General features: G+C 37.8%; 1 protein-coding gene across 1 annotated transcript in view; it reads left to right on the top strand.

The window, feature by feature from the left end:
• EPB41L4A (erythrocyte membrane protein band 4.1 like 4A) overlaps positions 1–23,474 on the top strand; it is a 131,136-nt gene that overhangs the window by 49,764 nt on the left and 57,898 nt on the right. Inside the window, exons 3-7 of the mRNA XM_084504428.1 lie at positions 10,060–10,111; positions 11,034–11,112; positions 15,008–15,105; positions 18,043–18,163; positions 22,550–22,637. Of these exons, the coding sequence (XP_084360554.1) occupies positions 10,060–10,111; positions 11,034–11,112; positions 15,008–15,105; positions 18,043–18,163; positions 22,550–22,637 (438 nt within the window). The remainder of the gene's footprint in view (positions 1–10,059; positions 10,112–11,033; positions 11,113–15,007; positions 15,106–18,042; positions 18,164–22,549; positions 22,638–23,474) is intronic.

The following is a 23,474-nucleotide window of genomic DNA, read 5'->3' as shown; positions in this document are numbered from 1 at the left end:
GCAGACAGATGAAAGGAACAGGGAGTGCTCAGTATCTGGGACCAGCACCCAGGGTGGCCTTCACATTACCTTCATTTTACGAAGGGCATAATGCCTGTCCTGTGGTTAAATTAGGTGAAGCACATGTTTTTACACAGTTCTGTGCTGGGAGTATGGCACAACTACCTTGCATTAAAAAATGTCATGCTTCCTGTAAAAATAATAAGTTGTTTAATTGACTAAATATTTGCCAATTTATTCTGTTTAGTTGAAGTATAGCATGTAGAGACTGAAGTCAAGACATTATTAGGAAGAGAGTATTGAATGCTATTGAGGAATATATGCAGCCCTACATGATATTTCTTTATTTCTGCACCATAGCCTAGACCTTTGTGAATTTAGTTCCTTGACAAGCTTAAAGCTAAATTTAATTCCATGGGGTGAAAGACAGATTCAACTGTGAATTAAAAAGTATTTTTGATTTCCTGCAGAAATCAAGGTGTGGTTGAAGAGCAGATAGTTATTATTTGTTCTCAGAAGAGTTTCCTTGTTTTCTTTTCCCCTGTAGAGACAAATAAAATAGAAATGGCTATTACTGGGATCATTTCCAAAGGCACACATACTGTGTATTTAATGGTGTACATGGCTTTATGAAAATAAGACAAGATTGCATCTCTTCTGTGAAAGGCTTAATGCATAAAGACACGTTTTAGGATGCATCCTGCTAATAGAACAGATGATTTGATTGTGTGGTACCAGTGCATTTTTTATTACGGTAGTGTGCATGAGCTGTAGGCCATTACCCCATTAACTCAGCCTCTTTAAATAGATATATGACCCTTTTGCCTTTTTCTCCCACATCATGTTCTAGTGGTGTAGTTTTAACATTAGCCTTACCCTAATTTTCTGTGCAGCCCATGATTAGCAAGACATTGAGATTCTTGATTTCTCCATGGATTACAGAATCATAAAATCACCTTGGTTGGAAAAGACCTTCAAGAACATCAAGTCCAACCATTAATCTCATTTACCAAATGCTATCACTAAACCATGTCCCTAAGCACCACATCCACACATCTTTTAAATACCTTCAGGGATGGGGACTCCACCACTTCCCTATGCAGCCCCTTCCAGTGCTTGACCACCCTTTCTGTGAAGAAATACTTCTCAATATCCAACCTAAGCCTCCCCTGGTGCTATTTGAGACTGTTTCTTCACATCCTATCACTTGTAACTTTAGAAAAGAGACTGACATCCTACTCACTGCAACCTCCTTTCAGGTAGTTTTAGGGAGCAATGAGGTCTCCCCTGAGCCTCCTCTTCTCCAGACTAAACAACCCCAGTTCCCTCAGCTACTCCTCATGAGTTTTGTTCTGTAGTCCTGCATTGGCTTTGTTGCTCTTCTCTGGATGTGCTCCAGCACCTTGATGTCCTTCTTGTAGAGAGGGGCCCAAAACACAGTATTTGAGGTGTGGTCTTACCAGTGCCGAGTCCAAAGGGACGATTGCTTCCCTAGTCCTGCTGGCCACACTATCTCTTATGCAGCCCAGGATTTCCTTGGCCTTCTTGGCCAGCTCGGCTCAAAGCTTACGCATGTTCAGCTGGGTTTTGGCCAGCACCCCCAGGTCTTTTTCTGCTGGGCAACTTTTCATCCTCTCTTCCCAACCCTATACTGCTGCATGGGGTAGTTACGACCCAGGTGCAGCACTGGGCACTTACTCTTGTTAGATGTCATGCAATTGGATGCAGCCCATCGATCCAGACGATCCAGATCTCTCTGAAAATCCTCACACAGATTATGAAAGTGTTCATCCCACCTCCCTCGTTCACCTGCTCTTGTCCTGCCATTGTCATGTCACAGGGATGTTGTTTGTACTAGCACAGATGAGGAGCTGTGGTCTTTATGCGTCAAGGCCTACTGGCCTGTGTCTTGCCTAGCTTCTGCACCGGTGGGCCGGTGTCTCTAGTGTGGCCGTGTTGCTGGTCCCCTGATGGAGTGCTGTATGCTCCCCCCACCCACAGGTTTTCTTTGTGAGGGAGTCCCAGGTGCACGGGAGCGTGGTGCACACATCAGCTCTGTCCTGACACGCAGCTGGGAAGCCGCCAGGACACACAACCAGAGACCACAACCGTGGGCCACGTCAGGGAGCGCACCTGCCCTGCCACGTCGGGGCTGCCACAGTGACCGCCGAGGCTGTGCTGCAGGCTTTGCACCTGGGCTGTGTTATGGCAAATGCTATAAAAATGCCTGCTGCTGTTGCTTGTCTGTATATGGGTAATTAAAACCTGATGCTGTTTCATCTGGGAAGCTCATACAAGAGTAAACGTGTGCTAATGTGTCAAGTTTTACATACCTCATGATGGTTGTTCCTAGCCTGTTATTTTTAGTGAAATCTTGTAACATCTTAAGAATAAAAGGGAAAGGTTCCACGAAACAAGCACCACCTTGCACTGCATCTGTAAACATGCATTCAGTTGTACACTGAATATTGCTAAAACACTCTGGGTTGTTGTGGGAATTAGCCCTGCAGTGGCTGTCAAGAAACACAGATTTGAATTCTGGACTGGGAACATTTTGGTTTGGCCAGAGTAGGTTTCCTGAGGGAAGGGGAAAAAAAATACCTTTTTGATTAGTTTTAAAACTGTGCTCCTGAGTTATTTTCAGACTGAAAAATGTGTTTGGAGTTTTGGCCACTTATTAATATGTTGCTCATGGTGGGGAATATTTCATTATTAACCCTGTCATTTTTCTTTTTGGTAATACTATATATATAATAGAATGGCAAAAAAAAATAGGGTGGGTAAAAATATATATTTTATAGAACATAAACCAGCCACAAAATATTTCTTTTTAATTTTTATTAAGGGCTTAAAATAATGTTTTTAGTTATTTTCAGCATTAATTTTGCATTCTTCAGCACTTCCAGGTGGTCTTTTAAGTGCTGTATTGGTGAACTACCTCTTATGTGGGTGGTATCATCATTATTTTAGTAGTACCTGGAGCTCTAATCAGGGGATAGGGTTTCACTGTGCTATGTGGGGTACAAACGCATAACATTAAAACTGTCTGTTTCTGAACAGTTAACAAACTAATTAGCAAGTGAGAGAATGCTGAATGCAAAAAAAAAGATTGACAGAACTGGGTGTTACTGCTAGGATCATGAGTAGTGGATAAAGCATAAGTTGGATGACACTGTCTCTAAGGTAGTGTTACACAAATTTATCTTTATTGACATTCCAGGTACCCTCAAACTCTCAATGTGAAAAGACCAGCATTTAATTTGCAAAATATGTGAATGAATGTTATTTCAGGTTATTTCAGGAATTGCCTGAATACTTACTTTCTCCGTGAAATGCTTAGGCTATATCTATCTTGTGCTCTGAATAAGGCTGAAGTCCTAAGAAAAAACAATAAAAAGTACCTTGTGATAATTAAGATATAATATTTAATAATTTATTTAAAATCTTACAATATGAAACTGACTGAACAGATGTGTTGAACTAATGCTATTTGTTGTCTGTAGTGTTTCCTAACCTCTGAGTGCTGTTCGACAAACTTCACAGTGCTTTTTAATGTGGTGTATTAGTATGTTTTTTGCTTAAAATACTATAAAGAAAAAACAGTTTTATTTTTGTGTATTTTTTGTATATTTCTTAGTTATTTTTTGTATATTTCTTATAAAAGAAATTTATAATTTCTTTTGTATCACTGGATTTCTCAGTTTGTCTCATCATCAGCCCTTCACCTGAACCTTTTGCATTGATGTACGGACTGCAGACGCTTAAGTTGTGCTGAAACCAGATGCAGCCTTGATGTAGATGGTCAGCTGGGAGCTGATGGATTGGGCATTTCTGTCTTCTGTCTCATCTGTCAGAAATAGAGGATATTGTTCCCTGTCTGGTATTTTCAGTCAAGACAGAGTCTGTGTTGCAGAAGCTGATGGTGGCTTAGGAAACAGTCCTGCCTTTTACTCTTGCATTGCATTAGTGCTTGGGAAAACCAGGGCCTTGTGATTTACCTCTTCTTAATGGAGGAGCAGACAAATGCTGGGTGAGTCAGTGCTGGGAGGCACATGCAGGTCCCCTGCCTCTCTCATGTCCAGCTCCCCCCTTAATGCAGCTCCCAGGTGTTCCCCATGTGCTGCTGCCTTTGTGAGATCCCCAGTGTGCCTTAGGATAGTCGTGCTAATTACTGCTTAAGTAGGAGGCCAATATTTTCTTCAAGCACCTATAAGAGAATGGAAATGTCAATTTTAACACACAATATCTCAGGAAACGCTGAGCTGCATTTGGTGAGGTAAAGGGTACGTTTGAAGGCCGAAGTCGTTCCCTTGTCAAATCACAAAAGCATGTTGAAAAGTCACGCTATTAGAGCTTCTTTTACAAAGAAAGATTTTGGAGCTCACCGTATTGCAAAAAACTAGACAGTCACAAACATTTTAAATGTCCCCTGATACGTATTTTTTTTTTCCCCAGAAGTCTGCCTGCAGTCTCACACTGGCCAGATTGCCACCATACATTCTTTGCTGCACTCTCTCAATAAATCTGCTTAACCTAAAGCTGCTGGAAACATGTCTGCATTGTACTGCCGCCTGTCATGCAAATATCATTCTTTTCTTCTCCAATGTAATGCTAATCTGAGCTGTTATATTCACAGTGTACAGGATACTGATGTTCTTTTGGAGCTCCAAAGGGAGAAATACAAATACAGAAAGCGTTATTACCATGTTAATTCAGCATCATATCCAAGCTAATTTCCCCAGCCCCAGTTAGAGTGTGGTGCTGTGCTACCCATGTATACTGCTCCAAGATCTGGACTGAACACGAGATGGGCAGTGCTGTATCTCTGTACCATGCATCCACTGTGTATTGTAGATGTATCTGTAGCTCTGAAACTGAACTTTCTACTGAAAATTGGTGTGCTACGGTCAGACCAGCTGTGGTAAAGCTGAGCACAGCAGCCAGTGCCATGAACTCTGCAACCTTGCTGTGCCACACCCCAAGCGTGTTTCTAGATCCATCCTGAATGATTAATAAAGTAATTGCAGTGTCCTCAGACCGACAAGTTATTACACCAAATTGGGAAGGGTAAGAGATCGAGCAGACTGCATGTAACATAACTATAGAAAAAAGGGCACAATTTTAAAACATCCGTTTGCCACTGAAAACATTTGTTCTATAGGGCATTATTGTCACATTATGTATTATATATTTTGATCTCAAGAGCTTAGAAAAACAGGTGAAATGTAATTAGCTTGTATTTTTTTTGGTGTGGATTTGACATTTGTCCATAGGGATGGTAAACTAAGTTATCCAAAAATAAAAAAGACTAGTGCTTGTTAAAAATAGACATAGAAGCCAATAAAAATAAAATGGAAGCTGATAATATTGATTAGAAGCTAGAAATTGTAGCAGATATTTAATGGATTGAAACAACCTAGACAAAGCTGGTGGTCAGCTGAGTTAAAGGTGGTTGAGCTTAAAGAGTGAGCTTTAAAAATGGAGCAAGATCAACATGAAACTCATACTGGTATAGATTTAATTCTAGGTATAATTTAATTTCATATTCTAATAAAAAAGATAAGTGTTCCATACATTTTTGTATGTAGGAAATACCCACATATGATGTATGTGGGTACTATATAGGTGTAGGTGTTTATACATGTACCTATATATAATGTGATGAGTTACACATTTATTATATATGAGCAAAGAACTTTTTTGTTTTCAGACTTATTAATGAGGTTACCCAGATGTCTTCAGTTTAGCCGATCTAGATTGTTTGCACGGAACGTTTGCAGGAAAATTGACAAAATCATTCTGATTGCTAAAGTCTTAAATTATGGAAGAATCATGACAATTGCAGGTCATAATTAAAAAATACCAGATTATCTCTTAAAAGATGTGTTTTTTTCTGTTTTAATTGTGAACAAAAACTGGCACATGTGACATGGTACAGCTTCATAGAATCTGATTGAGACAGCTCGTGATTTAGTCTGAAGTTGATAGATTTCTCTCCACCGGACGCTTCATTGATTGATACCACAGCAAACATTTCAACCTAGTTAATATTTTATTTCAAGCATGTTCATGGAATTTGACCCAAGTTTAACCTTATGCAGATCCAAGAAATGATGATTCCAGATTCACGGAAAGATGTTTACACCCATTTAAAAATCATGAAAGACTTCATGGTGCATGGATGTATACTGGTTACATGGTTTTGTCTCAGTTTAATATCTTCATTTGGGAGCCAGATCTGTAAAAGTACAAATGACAATATAGCCCATCTATTCTTATATATGCTGTACTTTTTTCAGTATATTGTTTTTTCATAATTCCTACCTATAAATTAAATATGAATCTTTTCATTTCATTGTACATTTATCATCAGTCTTAGTAAATAGTAATTTCTTAAATTGTTCTAATATTAAGTGGTCTTTGTAAATAACAGCAAATTAAATTTAGTAAATGGATAGTTTCATTGGTTAGCACTACTTAGAAATACTGTGAGCTTTTTTTTTTTTTTTTTTTTTTTTCCATTTCTTCTGTGAACACTGAATTCCCCTTTCAGATGCACAGAATTTATTACCTGCAGCTGGGTGGGTAAATGCTGGGATCTCCCCGTTTGCAGTAGTGGGGAGTTGCTTATAAGTCAGATAACCCTTGCTGTGCATGCAGGAGAGACACAGGTGGTGAATCACTGGGAATTGGCGAGCTGTCTGCAAAACAGAGCTGCAGGTTTGAGCTACTTTGGCATTCACAAATGCAAAGTTTATTGTCAGCACCTGCTGTGCAAGTGTATTGGATTAATGAGACTGCTCGTTTTTTCTTTTCTCTTGAATCTTTAAGAATTTCCTCAAAACTATACCCAACAGTATTCATGTGTGTATACAAACCTTCAACATGTTACTAATACACAATATTACGTATGCATGCCTATGTATGCTAAGAGGGCTCTGTTGTGGCATTTCTGGTTTTATGAATGTTCCCATCTTTATTGTCTAATGTAGACTTGAAAATGCCTTTTCATTAACCATGAAATTCCATTCATCTTTGGCTTGTAAATAAAAAGTTAGAAATCCCCTTGTGCTCTTCCCACCCCTTGCATTCTTCAGGAAAATGCTGGCAGCCTTGAAAATAATAAGTAGCTACGAAGTGATTTTAAGCATCGTTCATGGCATTATCACAATGCTAGACACTTACAGGCGACACAAGACAGACTAGGGCCTTGCCTCAACTCCACCACTTTCTGTCCCAGCAGTAATCCAGTCCAAGCTGAACTGTTTCACCTCACCTACACAGCACATGGACCTAGAGGCCAATGGTACCCTTGCAACAGCAACTTGTGGCAGCTGATGCTGTGTTCCCTTAGAATGAGTAGCAGCAAGCTGTCTCACTGTGATGAGGGCTCAGGATGCAGTTCCTCCTCCTGACTCAGATTGAGGGGAGAGAAAAGAAGTGTTTGTCAATACGAATAACAAGATTTGTTCCCTCTCCTCTCTTCAGATTCTCTCTGAATATGAATTTTGATATTTCCTGCTGAATTCTGTACAAGGAATATAACTGGTGTTATAAGTCAAGAACAGCATAGTGAGAATTAAGATTTATAATACAATCAACCCCTCTTCTGTATTATCTGTTCATGTCCATATAGTCCACAGTCTTCAGTTAAGTGGCTAAATTCTGTTTTATCTCAGCCAGTGATTGATATAGGTAGAAGAGAAGGTGACGTTGAGATTACTGAGACAACCAAAAATCTGTAACTGTTCAGTGCTTCACTTGGAAACTTGAGTGATCATCCATAAACATAAATTGTTCACAAATGATGTATCTGTACAAGTAAAGTTAAACTGCAAAGAAGCCTGTAAGACAACACACCTTGAAGCTGATTTCAGTTTACTTAAGGAAAACTTAACAAAGGAGTTATTCTGTCACAGATTTTGATCTGATTTTGAAACAGCATAATTTTGGTTTCTAGTGATGTAACATAAAACTCTCAATGATAAGTGAGTTTGACAGTGTTTTTTTCTATTGTGATGCCAGTTTTGGGAAGAGGGGTGTTCTGTGGCCAGAATGTGCGCTGCAAAGTTATTTTGCAGTTCTTTCTGTCTGTTTACGTTGAAATCTCTTTATCATCCTATTGTGCTAGCCCAGATTATTTCTGACAAGGAGTTCCAATAGGACGTTTGAACAAGTGTAACAAGTTTTTCTTTCCTTCCCGCCTTCTGTTGGGATTAAGAGGATTTCTATTAGCATAGTTAGTGGAAGTAGTCAATACATGTATTGAACATTTTTTTTCCTTCAAAATTTAGGAAATCTGAAGTGTTTGCTCCTAAATGTATATCCTTGTAAAGCTGTCAATCTTGAGTGCTGAGAGATTGTTTAGGGGTAAGAGTCAAATACAAGATATCCATCATTTGCAAAGTACTATCCTAATTATTTTGTTTCAAAATGCAGCTTTCTGAATCAAGGGATGGTAGCTCTTACAACCTTACTTTATGGCACTTCTTAAAAAACATTCTTGGATTGAAATGGCAATGTATTACCCCTAGAGCAAGAACAAGGCACAAAGCTGCTTTTATTACAGATGGATCAGCAGCTAATGGAAGTACTTTGTTTTCATGTTTCTTTTTTCTTCTCTCTTTTTCTTTCTTTTTTTTTTTTTTCCCCCCTCAAAATAAAGATAGTTGTTTAAAACCACTTACTCAGTTACTTCCTTGAAATGTTCTGCTCAAGTCCTCTGTAGTGTTTTTGTCTGTCTTCTGTGTTACTCTTTCTGATAGTGAAATTGTTTAGTCCAGAGAAGTTCAAAAATATTTTTTGATTGACCTTTTCATTTTTTATTCTCTACATTTTTATTTTTTTTGGGGGGGGTTGGGGGGGAAAGGAGGGAGGGAAGAAGGGAGGGAGTCCAGTAAGGGGTTGTTTTATTCATTGATATATATAGTTCCTTATTTAAAAAAAAAAAAAAAAAAAACAATGTGTGGGTATGAAGGGAGTAAATTCAAGCTGCGGCAATTTTCTAACAGCTTTATTCTGCAGCATTTGTTTCCAGTGTTTTAAGAAAGTATGCCAATCTTAGCTAGTCCAAAAAGTTTCTGTATGAGGGAATAGGACTGAAAAAAGTAAAGACAAGAATGACAAGAATGGTCTTGGCTGCTGCCTCTGCACTTTTGATCAATAACTGAATCACAAAATGCCAAGCGAAGGAAGAAATAAGTAACTGAAGTGATTACAAGAGCAGGGTGTTCATCGCGCCTGTGACCTATGTATCAGTATGCAGCTGGTCTGCAGAACAGTAACAGTAAAACTTTTATTAGAAGTTTGATTAAGTCAGGACAGAGTAATCAGTGAGCAAGTAGTGTCTGTTGATCAAGTAGTAGGGGAACCCTTGTAACAGCTCACCACTCTGTGGCATATTTAGCATGCCTCCACCATCTGTGATGCAAACAACTGCTTCCATAAACCTAGCGGAAGAGGCTCCGTGCCCTCCCTCCCTGGGTGATGATTTCCAGGCATATCCTTCCCCTGCTACTGGAATCATTTTCCTAAAAATCAAAACTTATTTTCCATTGCTTCCAGTTGAAGCAATTTCTTCACGTCCTATACTTAGTGGACACAAATAAAAATTGATTACTATGTTCTTACAGGCATTTCTTAGTTGTAGTAGGAGTGTTGTTATGCCTGTTCTTCCCTACAATCTTTATTTTATTTTTTTTCAGAAAAGAAATGTAGTGCCTTCATTCTTTCCTTGTTGGTCCTGTCTTACTTGCTTTGCTGTTGCTGTTACTTCAGAGTCATCCTGCTTATGTTAATCTCACAGGAAGAAAATATAAAGGTTGTGCGCAGCCGTGTGCTAGCTGCCTTGGGTAACATAGACACCAAAATGTACCTTGTGTGATACTTCCCTAGAGCCAGCTTGGTCTGGAGCCTGAGATGGGGGCCTCTTAGCAAAACATTTCTTTTCAGGAAGACCACTACTCCTAGAGAAGATATGTAACATTGGACTTGCATAATTGCAGTTACTCTTTCTTAATTTTCCATGTAAGTGACTAACTTCCATCATCTGTCTCACAGTACTGGCTGGACCCTGCAAAGACCCTTGCTGAACATAAGGAGCTGATAAACAGTAAGTATTCAATTCAAACTTAAAGAAGTTATCTGAAAGTGAAGTAACAGAGGCAATATTCCACAGAAGTACTCTGTCCAGCATCTCTGTTCTAGTCAAAACAGCTTGATAGTCCATGAACTAGTTTATTGCTACGGTTCATAGCTTTATCAAAATTTCACACAGATTGAACATGCCGCCATTTTATGATAACTTGTGTAATTAGTGTCCAAAGATTTCTATGTAATTAAATTTTACTTTAGAATAATAAAGGATGCTATCCTTAACTTGTATATGTAGTTTCACAGTAGCTGTGAAAACTCTCCTACACCGTACCTTACCATAATCAAGTCAGATTCCATTTTTTCTTATGAAAACAAAAGTAGTGTTTCACACTGATAGTAGGGCATCTGCTCTTGCTGCCACTCTACAGATAACACAGATGTAACATCTGTTACTTGTATTATAATTAAGTAATATAAAAAGATTATTTTACTTTAACAAAAGTTTGGAAACCCTCTATAAAATATAAAAATATGCGAAAAGTGGAACATATGTGGAATAAGTGTGGCTGTAAGAATCATGGTCCCGAGTTAACTGAATCTTTCTGGAGAATAGTATTTTTAAAAGGTGAAATAGAAAAGATTTTCAATTATTTGTTAATTAAGGTAGCACGTAATTAAAGCTGCTCCATAAGATGATCAGAAATACTCAAGTGATTAGTATTTGTTAATAAAAATTCTCTTCTTAGCTTTTTTTTTTTTTTTCCTCCTGTAGTGAGTACAGCTTTGCTGTGTGGAAGCAGTAGCTTTTTTTGCTGATTTCATGTTTTATGAACTATTTAGATAGGCTTCCTTGTAGCTGCTTTGTTGCAGCTGGTAACAATTCTTAACAACTACCATTTCATAACAATTCACTTTCACACTTTCTTACTTCTCTGCAGCTGGACCCCCATATACTCTGTATTTTGGCATTAAATTCTATGCGGAGGATCCATGTAAACTTAAAGAAGAAATAACAAGGTACAGTATTTGGATGAGAATGTGGTTTTGCTGTTTTCAGGGTAGCAATCTCTTCAGGCGCATATTGTTATGGTGTTGGTTTTTGCTTGAACATATGGACATCTTTGCTTCAACATGTATAGGAAGAGAGTTACGACTAACCTCACAACTATTTTGGAAGACCAGGATGAAAAGGTATTCCCTGCTACATTATAAAACATGGGGACTTGGCATGCTTCTTTTTTCTTCTTTTTTTTTTTTTTTAAAAGGATTGAATTGCCCTATCTGTACATGTATTGTGCAATAGTGAAGTTTAGAGTTTACTTGGATTTCTAAATACAAATACAGGTAATTTTCTTCTTTATTGGTTGTAGCTTAAATTCCAACTGTTTTTCAAGAGGATTTGTGTTGATCTTTCTAAAAATATGTGAAGGAAATTGAAGAGCTGCATGCTTTTGATTCTTTTAACCAAGCTTGGCCTCTACAAAAATGGGGATGCACACAATATATATATAGACGTGTTCACATTCCTGTGCACGCGCACACGCACGCACGCTTGCCTGAACTTTCACAGACAGGGTTTTCTGTTTGCTTTGTTTATGAAAGATCTTAGACAATTAGCTCATGTTCAAAAAGAATTTTGATAGGTAGGTGGTTAGTGTGCTGACTTGCATTAATAAATGCCAAAACATTTCTTTTGATGCCCTAGGAATATGACACAGGAGAACTCATTAGAATAAACACAGGGTTTTCAATTTTTACTAATCAGAGGTGGCAGTTTTTGCAGCATGGTCAGAATATTTGTCTTGTACCAGGATGAGATTTTTTTTCATGCTGCCACTGCAGGAACGGACTATAACAGGACTGATACTAGCCTGGTAAAAATAATAAATACTGTGACTTTGCAGCTGAAAGTGTGTAAGCTGGCCATGGTATTAATCAGTATTACTGCCTCTCTGCTGTGAAAGTTTGTTGTAGTTCTCCTGTACTTTTCCAGACCGCTTTCAACCTTGCTCACAGGGGAAGAAAGATGGTCCTGGGGGTGGAGCTTTGGCCACAGAACCTGTTGTGATTGCTATTCGGGATGCATATGGATTTCTGTCTGTGAAATGACCGGGTAAATTTTCAAAAAGTGTTTCTGTTTTTCTTGTCATAAGATCAATCAGTGATTCACACTGCTAATTAGATGTGCAAGTGTAGTCACTAAATATTTTGTCATGACTGGTAAGCCTCCGTTTGTGTCTGAACAGTGTTGGGTCATGCGAAATTTGCACCTCAGAAGGTACAGAGGAAAGGCAAAAGAAAATGGTTCATTTATGTCTGTGCTCTTCAATAGAGCCTGATGAAGATAGCCAAATGCCATCAACATTTCTGAGCATTTATTCCCTTAGACTCCTAAGCATTGGAAAGGAGATACGGATTTTCAGAAAAAATTCAGCACTAAACCCATACTCTTATGCTTAAGAGAGATTAAAGGCCCTCCTTTTCTTTATAATAGTAATTTTCTGCCAAAGTGTGTAATTCCAGTGATGTGCTAACCATGTTTCTTTGGAGCGTGTATTTGTTATTTTAATGGATATGAGTGTTGAGTCTGTTGTTATGAGATGTTAATGATCTGTGGCATTACATGATTACTATTTGCAAATAATGAAAACCTGTCAAATTTGTAATTGCTTCCCAGCAAAATCTAATTTTAGCTTGTAGGCAAAAGCTAATGCTGAGGTGATACCTATTAACATTTATTGGATGAGTTTGCTAGAGTGAACTCATGCTTAGGCACTATTATGTGCACGTGACAAACATGACAGCGCAGAAGGTGAGAGTGCTTTAGCAACAAGTTTGGACAAAAGGCCTCGTTCTGTGAGGAGCTTACCTGCTTCAGTGGGAGTTGAGATCTTCGGTTTGCATAAATCACTCAAGAAATTAATAACTATTAATTCTTGGCTCAGACTCTATTTTTTTTTTTTTTTTTTTTTAATTTTTTGGGGCAGTTTCTTGCTCGGTTTTACTTTGAGACAACAATATGAGAATGCAGACCTATAGATACCTGCGACATGAAAAAGACATTGATAGCATCATTTGTTCTCAAACCGCATTGTAGAGCTGCAGAAGTGCTAGCAGAAAAATGAGTGCATATCAGAAAAACATTTAATGTTAAAAGGAAGATTCTCAGTGCTCCACAATAAATTTAAAATCTTATTAGTCATCATCATCAATCATACTGGGATAATTTGTCTCAATGGGACTATTGAGCATTAGCTAGAATTAGTACTGAGGTATTGCTTAGATAGAGAAAACACTTAGAGTGTATGTACTTCATGTTTTCTAACACTGCCAAAAAAAAAATCCAAAAAAAAATGTTATTCAGCTCCGTGGCCCTTAGAGGTGGAGAATGTTAACCATTTTTTTGATGATGGGTATTCTTTCTGTAATGTCTGGCACTGCACAAATGGTAGGGTATCACTATTGAGAAAGAAATTAGCATCCTTAAACAGAGGCTCATCTGGGCTGATCAAGTCTAGTAATTTTGAATGGATCTTAAATGATTTTGTGGATCAACTGTCACAACACTTGCAGTTTGCAAACTTCCCTGAGATCACGATAACTGCTCTTTGAACTTGCAGAGCGTTTCAAGGTGCTTTCATAAGTGACCTGTGCTAAAACAGAATAAGTTAGTTGCAGTGTAGCTAAATGTAAATCAAACTGAGTTGGTGAGTAGTAAGAAAGCCATATGCACCTGTGGATGACCATTTTTTATTTAAGAAGCTACCTCTTCAGTGTTGCTTTTGTACGAAGCTGGTGCAAGACGTTTGTTTAAAATGGTGTGAAATGCTGTGTAAATCTGTTGCAGTAAAAACACACAAAGCCTATTGTGTAAAGGGATATCCTATAATGAATATGGCGAATTTCAAAACCAAACAGAGCCTTTGTATGATGGCATGTTTCCTTCTGTATTACTTTTCCTTTTTTTTTTTTTTTGCATGTTGTTTCACTGTAAGTGCAGCATTTGAAAAACAGGGGAAGTTGTGGCAAATGTAGATACTTGTGTTTAAATGGTGTGATATCTGAGTAATTTGTCTGACATGCTGAACAGGCACACTAGAGACTGACAAAGCAGCTTCTAAGGTGTTTGGTTTGCATTTGAGGTAATGGTAGAAAGTAAAAAGACACTACCTGCTTAAATGTCATCAGTTAAAAATACTCTTTTAAAACTTTGGTATTATCTTCACTTCTCTTATGTTGCTGATTTGAGATTTGGTGTGGATTCTCTTTGAGGCCTGCATATGTGCTTCATCAAGTGTAGAAGTAGGTTATGGTTTTGAAAATTGCATTTTAGCTTTGCTATGTCTGTTCAAAGGCAAGGAGTCCCCCATGCTGACAGATATGAAGAGCTGTTGATTATATGCTCACCTGTTTTTTCACAAGGGAATGGACTCAATGAAATCTGCTGTTTTTTCCGCTAGACTTGTTATTCTGGTATCAGAGGAAACCTTTGAGTCAAGAGGTGTTGAGTTCTTCGGAATGGTGATCCACTGATCAGTGGCCAATTGATAGATTTCTTACACTTTTTTTTTTTTTTTTTCTGGTTTCAAGCCCTCTTTTGCAACTTCCTGACTGCTCTATGAAAGTCTAAAGAGAGAAATTACATTTTTATGAGAAAATTATTTTTATCTACATGATGCAAGCAGATGGGAAAACTGCAGGGTTCTCCCTTATCTGTGTTCTTTCACTAGGTTAACCTTAGTTATCATTTAAAGGTCAAAAGGAGAAAAGTAATTCAGATGTAAAATACAGTTTTTGACTGTCATATAGTTATGCTGTGTGGTGTGTCATCAAAATGGAAGATGATGAAACATTATGTGGTGCAGCAGACCCAATATTGAAATAATAGTTTTGTGTTCTCTCTGTGTTTTAGGTATCAGTTTTTCTTGCAGGTCAAGCAAGACATCTTACAGGGCCGCTTGCCTTGCCCAGTCAACACTGCAGCACAGCTGGGAGCATACGTAATTCAGTGTAAGTTCCTCTGGCCAGCTGCAAGCTTCTCTTTGTTAAGCCTGTATTATGATTCATTTAAGTGTTACTTGAGGACTTCACTAACACGTTTGCCACCCATTTCAGAACAGAACAAAGCTAATGCGATTGATTTCAGCTATAGAACTGTAAAGAGATAAACATTCTGAACAGATTACGTGGAAATCATTTGGAAACTAACACAAAAAGAAACTGGGAAGCCAGTCTGCTGACTATGCCAAACAGTTTTTACCTTGCTTAGGGATACCTTATTTTGTACTTTCAACCTTATGACTTTACGTAGCATATGGAGTATGTGAAAAGCACGTCTTTTTCTGTGGTGTATTTTTTTTTCTTCATCACAAAGCTTACAGATTTGATGGGATATTGGCAGCCTCCAGCCACAAAGTGTGTCAAATAAAAGAATCTTTCAAAATTACATTATGTCAATATGAATATGCCTCTGCTTGAAGGGAGGATATGTTTTGACCTGAAGTGGAGAATTTTAATCTACCTGTCATTTTTCTGCATTCAGTGGATGTTATATCCTCTGCATTTGATGGAACTAACAGTCATTTAGAAAGGAGCTGTCTGTCTACCAGCCAGCTATTCCTTTCACACTGCAATTCAAGCTCATTATTCAAATACAGTCAGTAACCAAAAATCATATGATGAGCCACACTGCAGCCTGAGTCTATAACTTGTTAAATTTATATTTCTTGTGTGTGATTTGAATTAAGCAAAGATTATTTGCATTACTGGTATTCCAAATGTGACTCAACACAGTACGGCATTAAAAAATGGACCTTGTTTCATTTCCATTTCAGAATAACTTGTATGTGAAATATGAGTAGGCAGTATGCAGAATTTCACAGTGTATTCCATGGATTGTGGAAAAGCTAAAATTTCATGCAATTTTTGTTTTTTTGTGAAATTATTTTAAAATAACTTTTCACCATATAAGAAAAGTGACACATCATTCTCTGAAAAAACTGTTTGTACTTCTCACATTACTGGCATATATGCCTTCCCTGAAACTATACTGCATGTGTGAAGCATCTTGTTTGTATGATTCTAATCTCAGATATTCTATTGGAAAAAAATGAGGAAGCTCATGTGAGAAAGGGAAGGTAAAGTATGACAAAAATTAGATGCTGTGGGTTAAATATAGTCCTGGCACCAGTAAATGTACATTCCCATTGGCTCTCTAAAAAGCTTACTATATTCATTTGTTTATTGCTGTTATTATTTAGGGCTTCCAAGTGTTTAATTTATGTAAATTGACAACTGAGAAACATTCATGTCAGATACTTAAAATATCAACTTAATGCATTAGCACTGAGGTCAATGGTTTCTCTGAGTCATGTGCCAGACTCTGTTTCTTTCTCTTCCAAACCAAGATGGTTTTCCTTTTGTGGAAATTCAGTAATGTCTGAGAACCTGCTTCTCTGAGGGAGTCATTGGAGCTATCAGCTGCCAGGCTTAGAAGGAGCCCAGGGGACATGTGGTCTCCCAGAGTCCTCTGGCCAAATCCTGTTCCAGCCACAGGCCCTGCTTGCACCATTCAGGTTGTGCCTGGGTGTCATCTCTGGTGTCTGTGCAGAACCTGTCCATAGCACATCAGTCATTTTCCTCCTTTCATGGCAAAGACTGCAGACTATTACAGTGATGATGGTGCAAAAATCAGCACCTATGGCACAGTTTGCAGAATATACCAATTCTGGGTTTTATTCTGATTTTTTTTTCCCATTGGCAAAACTGAAAATTTTGCTGTTGTATTTGTCCTGCTGTTCCTGTTACATGCAAGAACCATATTGTTTTTGTGGAGATATTTTGAGAAACATCTGAACACCTCTACTGAACAGATCACTTTCTTGATCTAGAAACTATTAGGATCTAGAAAGAAATGTGAGTTACGAGATGACTCTTTCTTCATGGCTCTTGTAACCTCCATTTGGCTATGTTTTTTCCTTCGGTGGAGACTGGATAGAAAGCTTCAGTGAAGGTTTTCTCATAAAAGCCCAATTTATTCTGCTTTTACCCAGTTTATAGAAAAACATAGAAATATTAATTTCATGAGGTTTTCTCAGATAGATATGAATATAAAGATCGTTAGAAGAGAGTTCTGAAAAAGGTACATGCGTATTTAATAGTTGGATAGCAATGGGTAAATTAATCTGAGCAACGTATGTGAATTCAAGGTTGTTTCAAAGAAAATTATATTGCCTACTCATTGATTTTTTTTCCTTTAGAAATATTAAATTAGAAAATTATTTTGATTAAAAAAAATAATTTCATGTTCAGAGAATACATTGGTATTTTATTGAAGACTGAAGTCTTGTATTTCCTTACAAGAAATGATGCTTACCTGTAGAAGAGCCTACTTCCAGGTACTTTGGGATATTTGTCTCCATACCCGTTCCCACGCTGACATTTCCATTAAAAGTCCTAGCAGCAGTATGGATCAGTTCCATCTTTAATGTTACAGCATATCATGAGGGCATAGATATTCCAAAAAACTAGGCTTTGCTTTTCCACTTGTTTTACATATGCTGCCAAATAACATATGGCATCAAAGTTCAACGTTGCTGGCTTGATGAGTTCAGATTTAGTCCTGTAGAAGTGGTACGTTTCCTGTCAAAACTTCCAGCTGTTTGAACCTTCCGTTTCTCTTTAAAAATGATTGAAGACATGCTTGCTTGTTTTTATATGAGCTATTATGTACAGTTCTATATATAAACCGAAGGGTATTTTCTACTTTTCTTCTAAGGAAAGGTAGACTTCTGAATTTTTAACTGATTGCATAGTCAATTTACAGTCACTTGGAAAGAAGCGAATTAGCACAAATAGGTGTATTAGATAACAGGTTTTTTGGTTAACATAAAACATTGAAAGTGTGTAACCCTTTTTCTCTTTTTTTTTTTTTTTTTTGCACTTCAGCTGAGCTGGGAGACTACGACCCTTATAAGCACACTGCAGGTTACGTCTCAGAGTACCGCTTTGTTCCAGACCAGAAAGAAGAGTTGGAAGATGCCATAGAACGGATTCACAAAACTCTGATGTAAGAATTTAGTACTGTTGTGAGCTTTTCAGGTAAAATTGGGTTCAAAGATGCTTGGTAGGTAGGAAAAGGTAGCACCTTGTTGTGCAGTGGCTCAAGAAAAGAGCACAGAGCATCCAGTTGTGTTACTCCGGAACAGCAAACATTTTCCATAGTTGCAGTTATTATTTTAGAAACCAAATAAGAAAATGGTTGGAAATAGGATATTTATCAGACCTTGGTGTTGATGTTTGTGAACCAGCAGTTTTAATAGCACTTCAATTTCCTCTTAGTTTGTAGTGCAAGAGAATGAAATCAAAATCTTTTGACATCTTTGAGTTCAGTTCCTTGTTTCAGGTCAGGTTTCCGGCATAATTTTGAACAAGTTGCTTACTATGCACATGCCTCAGTCTGCTGTCTGTAAAATGGGTATAATAATATTTCTTTTCTTGTACTGCCCTGTGTATTCAAATAATGAACTGTTAGGACAAAAACACGTTTAATGTAATAATGTGCAGAACTTAGTACAATGAAGCCTCTATTTTCTTGCCAGATCCTTAGCTGTGGTAATGAAGGAGTGCTTGTAGCAACCTGCATGAATCTTTGTAGCAGCAGCTCACATTGCAGGAGGTACCAGGAAAGCAGTTTGTATGCCCACAGTTTAAGTGATAAAGTCAGTTGCAACATCTGCATGAATTAAAGAGTCAGTTTTGTTTTACAAGCATAAAGTCCTTTCATTTTATTAACCAACATATCTTATGTAAAATGTATTGGCAGTGGCCAATATAATAGATTCTATGGTAAGGAAGAATGTATGATTCATAAGAAAAAAAGCAGCACCTAGAAACAGTCATCAGGCAGCACTGTATAGCTCAGGGAATTTGTAGTGCTCGTGTGGAGACAAAAAGCAAACAAGTTCCAAAACTTTACACGAAACCTTAATGTAGTGGGAACAGAGGATATCTGGTGGGCCTCAGAGGAATTCTAATTTAAACTGAACCAGGCACTACAGAAGTTTGCAGACATCAAAAGTGTACCTGAAAACATTTCTTTTGTGACAGGAGAAGCAGCTCTTTATGAGAAGGAGCTGAGAGAGCAGAAATAAGATAGACTTATGGTATTTGGCAACAACAGCTGTTGAAGAGATTGTAGGAGGAGAATGTTATGGCTACTGGAGACAGGACAAAGGAGAACCAAAGAGATCTGAAACAGGTATATCAGCAGACCTGAGAGATTCATGCAATCCCAATTTAACCTTGGTAAAAGTTGGAAAAGAGGTTGATTCTGTGAGACTGTAAAGCTTCAGCTCTCCATCTTCCCTGTACTGGAACAATAATCACCTTGGACATGAAACATCCAAGATCGAAATATGGACATGAAACATCCAAGATCTTTGACATACTGGGTAATTTCTGCCTGATGGTGGGCCCCAAGTTGCTGCTTTGGCTGTCAGTTGATTATCTGTCAGACTGCAATTTGTGCATAAAATATCTCTTGATTACTTGTAGTATGAAGCCAAACTATAAGGACAAGTAGGAGATGCACTGCATTGCCAAACAGATAAGGAGAGCAAGATAAGAACTAGCATCCTTTGGTCCCATTAATTCCGTAGTTGCTTGGAGAGGGAAAATATAGCAGTTTCATATGGAAGTTGGAGAAAAGAATGTAATTTCCCGTAAAGAATTTGTGGAAAGCAGTGCCAGAAATGTAGCCTGTACAAATGTAGCTTAAATGCTATATACACATGCAGAAGGTCTGAAAACACTCGTCTTAAAGAGAAGGTTTAACTCTATACTGTCTCTGGACATAAAAAAATACTTAGAAAAAAAGAGAAAAAAAAAACCAAAACACAACAAAAATAACACAGTAGTTCAGTAGCACTTTCTACCCCACTTGCTTTTTTTTTTTTTTTTTTTTTTTTACAGAAATAGCATTCTACATATAGAATACTTTCAGTGAGGTTAGTTTTAGGCAGAAGTCCTCTTGGTGTCTGAGTAATAGAGGCAGAACCAGCAGTTGCTGCATGAAAGCACTATAAATCAGAGAGATTTGGCTTCCCAACCTGCCAATATTAGACCACAATGCCTTCAAAAATGCAAAATGTAAAACTGGTTTTGAAAATAAAACATATGAAAGAAGTTCAACAGTACATAAAGCCAAAATAAACATTTACTTGCTTATCTCCAACTTCATGTTCCTGGTAAGTGTAAGGAAGCTTGTTCTAACAAGTCCAAGTTAGGTGCAATTGTGATATAACCATTTATTAACATGAGAGCAGCAAGAAACATTTTATGAATATGTTCATCATGCCCTTTGTCAAAATTATGTAGAGATAATCAGAACTAGCCATCTTGTATGTAGATCTAGATTTCTTGATTCTCTTGCTATAATAAAGCCACAATCTGGATAAAGGTTAATTAATTCCTTGCCTGTAGTTTTGCATGTTAGTGTTATTTGTGCCTTGTTTAATGATAATAGCTATTAGTGCAGAGACGCAGCTGTTCTCTTTGAAAAATTCTGTTGTAATTGGAGTCTGTGCCAGTCGCCACATCGACTTGAGTTTTCTTTTTAAAAGGAAGAGAGTCTCTTGTTCAGTAATTATTTATGTATGGTGGCCTGTCTGCTCTGTATTAACTGATGCATTACAGAGAGCCTTACTGTAGGTCTTTTGTGAAGAAAAAATACTGTGTTTTTTTTTTTTCTTTTTTTTTCTCTGCTCTAGAAGATGGAAACCGAGGCACAGAGAGTTTGGTTCAACATCACAGAGGTTATGTTTCAGAACTAAAAGCTGAGATGAATTCCTATGTATCAGGCCACTTCATTCCTCTCTCTTAAGTTTCTATAGTCATTAATGTAATAAATCAGATCAAATCCCATTTGCCTCAAAAGTTTGTAGCCTTAAAAAGGAAATTCAGAAGCCAGGGAAACTGTGGTTGTAGAATGAGAGCTGCCTTAAAAATAGTGTTTTGTATGGTTTTTCATTGACCTCTCTGATACTCTTTTGCTGCTGGCCACAGTTAGGTCTCAGAAGCATCAGAAAATAGTGTGAAACCGAGGTGTACACACACTGCTGGTTCAGCACTGCTAGCATTGACTTCTGTGTGATAGTGAGACCATAGAACTAGAGGGAATGGCCTCGAGTTGTGCCAGGGGAGGTTCAGGTTGGAAATGAGGAGACATTTCTTCTCAGAAAGAGCAGTCAGGCATTGGGACGGGTTGCCCAGGGAAGTGGTGGAGTCACCATCCCTGGGGTTGTTCAAGGAAAGGTTGGACATGGTGCTTAGGGACATGGTTTATTGGGTGACACTGGTGGTAGGGGGATGGTTGGACCAGATGACCTTGGAGGTCTTTTTCCAACCCTTATGATTCTATGATTTGGTTATGAATTTTGAAGCTGGACTGGGCTGAGAACATATCCTCAGTTGTCTTGTCTACCAGAGACATTTTAGGGATGGATTGGTGATGTAGAGATCTAGAAAGAGCTTCTTTATCTTGAGCCCAGCATGGAAACATTTTTCCAAGACAGCTATGGCACTGCATGTACCTTGCTCCTGTTGGTTATGCCCAGAGAAACTGGTTTTGGTTGCACATTCTTTTTATCATATTTTTAGCTTTTGTATCAATGGCAGTTATTAAGGGAAGAACCAATTAAATTCTGAGGATATGCTTACTTTTGGAGACTTTGAATGTATTTATATGTTCCTAATAGCCCAGTCTTTCTTTCTCTTTTTTTTTTTTTTTTTTTCTTCCAACAGATTTCCCCTATTGTTTCTTACCAGCATTCAGCTGACATTAGTTTTTGAATGATGAATTGATATTTGCAGATGGGAAGGCGAGCTGGATCTTTGAAACTGCTAATCTCTTGTGACAGACTCTAAACTTTGTTTTCACAGTAGCAGGCTTGGGTATTACCAGTTGGTGTGACTTCCTGTAGACGAGATTTTACAAAGAAAAGAATATTTTATCTGAAGTCATGAACCCTGCTTTCAGAAACCCTTTGTAGCTTTGGCACAGCTGAGGGGAGATTGTCCCCCAGTCAGTCACTCCACTCCTGCTTTATTAATAATCATGTAGGTATTTGAAAGACCTATTTTGCATATTGAAACCCAAGCACAGAATGTTTGAAGTGTGTTTGTGACAGCAGGGAAAAGATTAGCCACTGCAGTATATGTATATTTTATATTTGATAGCATGCATCTGTCATAGGATCATATAGCAGAGACTTTAGTAAAAGTTTGTGCGTACTGTCCAGTCTTCCTTAGAGCTTACAGTACGTAAGCAGAGTGCCAGTACCAATGAGTGGCAGGAAGGGTTGCATACCCATCCAGCAAACTGAATTTATCAATATGACTTATTTTAATACATTGACTGGAAGTGCAATGTTCTTATGCAGAATTTTCTTTACAGGGGTCAAGTTCCTGCTGAGGCAGAAGCAAACTACTTAGGGGTAGCCAAATCCCTGGAAATGTATGGAGTGGACCTCCATCCTGTTTATGTAAGTATTGTTTAACTATTTTAAACTTGATAGCAACACAAAAAATCTCATGTACTATTGTGGGGGAGAGTGTTTATACAATTTAATCACCACAGAATAACCTGAAAGAAAATAGCGTACTTAATTAAGGAAAGCAAAGGAAGACTTATTTACAGACTGAATGGGGCATTCACATGTGCATCAGCTTAATGGTTTTCAGATGAAAGGTTGTGCGTGTGTTACACCTACAAAAGACAATTGTCTCTACTCTGGGGAAAAAAACAATTCCTATAAGTAATAAGTTATCAGTGCAAGTGTCAGAAGAAATGAGAGAGGGTTATAACATTTGTCTTTGACACAATAATTTTTTCATTATTCTTGTGTAAATAACAGAAGTGAGTGCTGCTAACTTTTCAAAACTATTTCAAAAAATAATGTGGGGATAGCATCAGCAGCATGTCAGGCCTGTTTTGATGTTGATTGTGATGGTGTTGCTAAAGACATGGAGCTTGTTTCCAGCTTTTTCTCTGCTGTATCATGCAGCACTGTAGGTTGACTATATTGCCTCAGCAAATGCCTCCACTTCTTTTGTAAAACAACGTGTGTTGGGATTGGATCCAAGTCATTACCTGGAGGCTATGTGCTCCTGGTGGAAACATCATCCTATCTTGTTTGAATAATTGTGCTTGTGGCAGGTTTTTTTTTGAATAAATGAAAATCAGAACTTCAAATGAGGAGTTGTAAAGTAGACAGTTCAGAGTCAGATGTCAGAACGCTGTAAAATTACTTGAAAGAAAATAAAGAAATCAAGATAATACCAGAAGATTAAGTATGTATTTCCTGCTGAAAATTGTGTAG

This window comes from Aythya ferina (genome assembly GCF_964211825.1).
Source record: "Aythya ferina genome assembly, chromosome: Z".
Lineage (NCBI taxonomy): Eukaryota > Metazoa > Chordata > Aves > Anseriformes > Anatidae > Aythya > Aythya ferina.
Note: the sequence above shows the minus strand (reverse complement) of the source record. Positions and strands in the feature narration are given on the sequence as shown.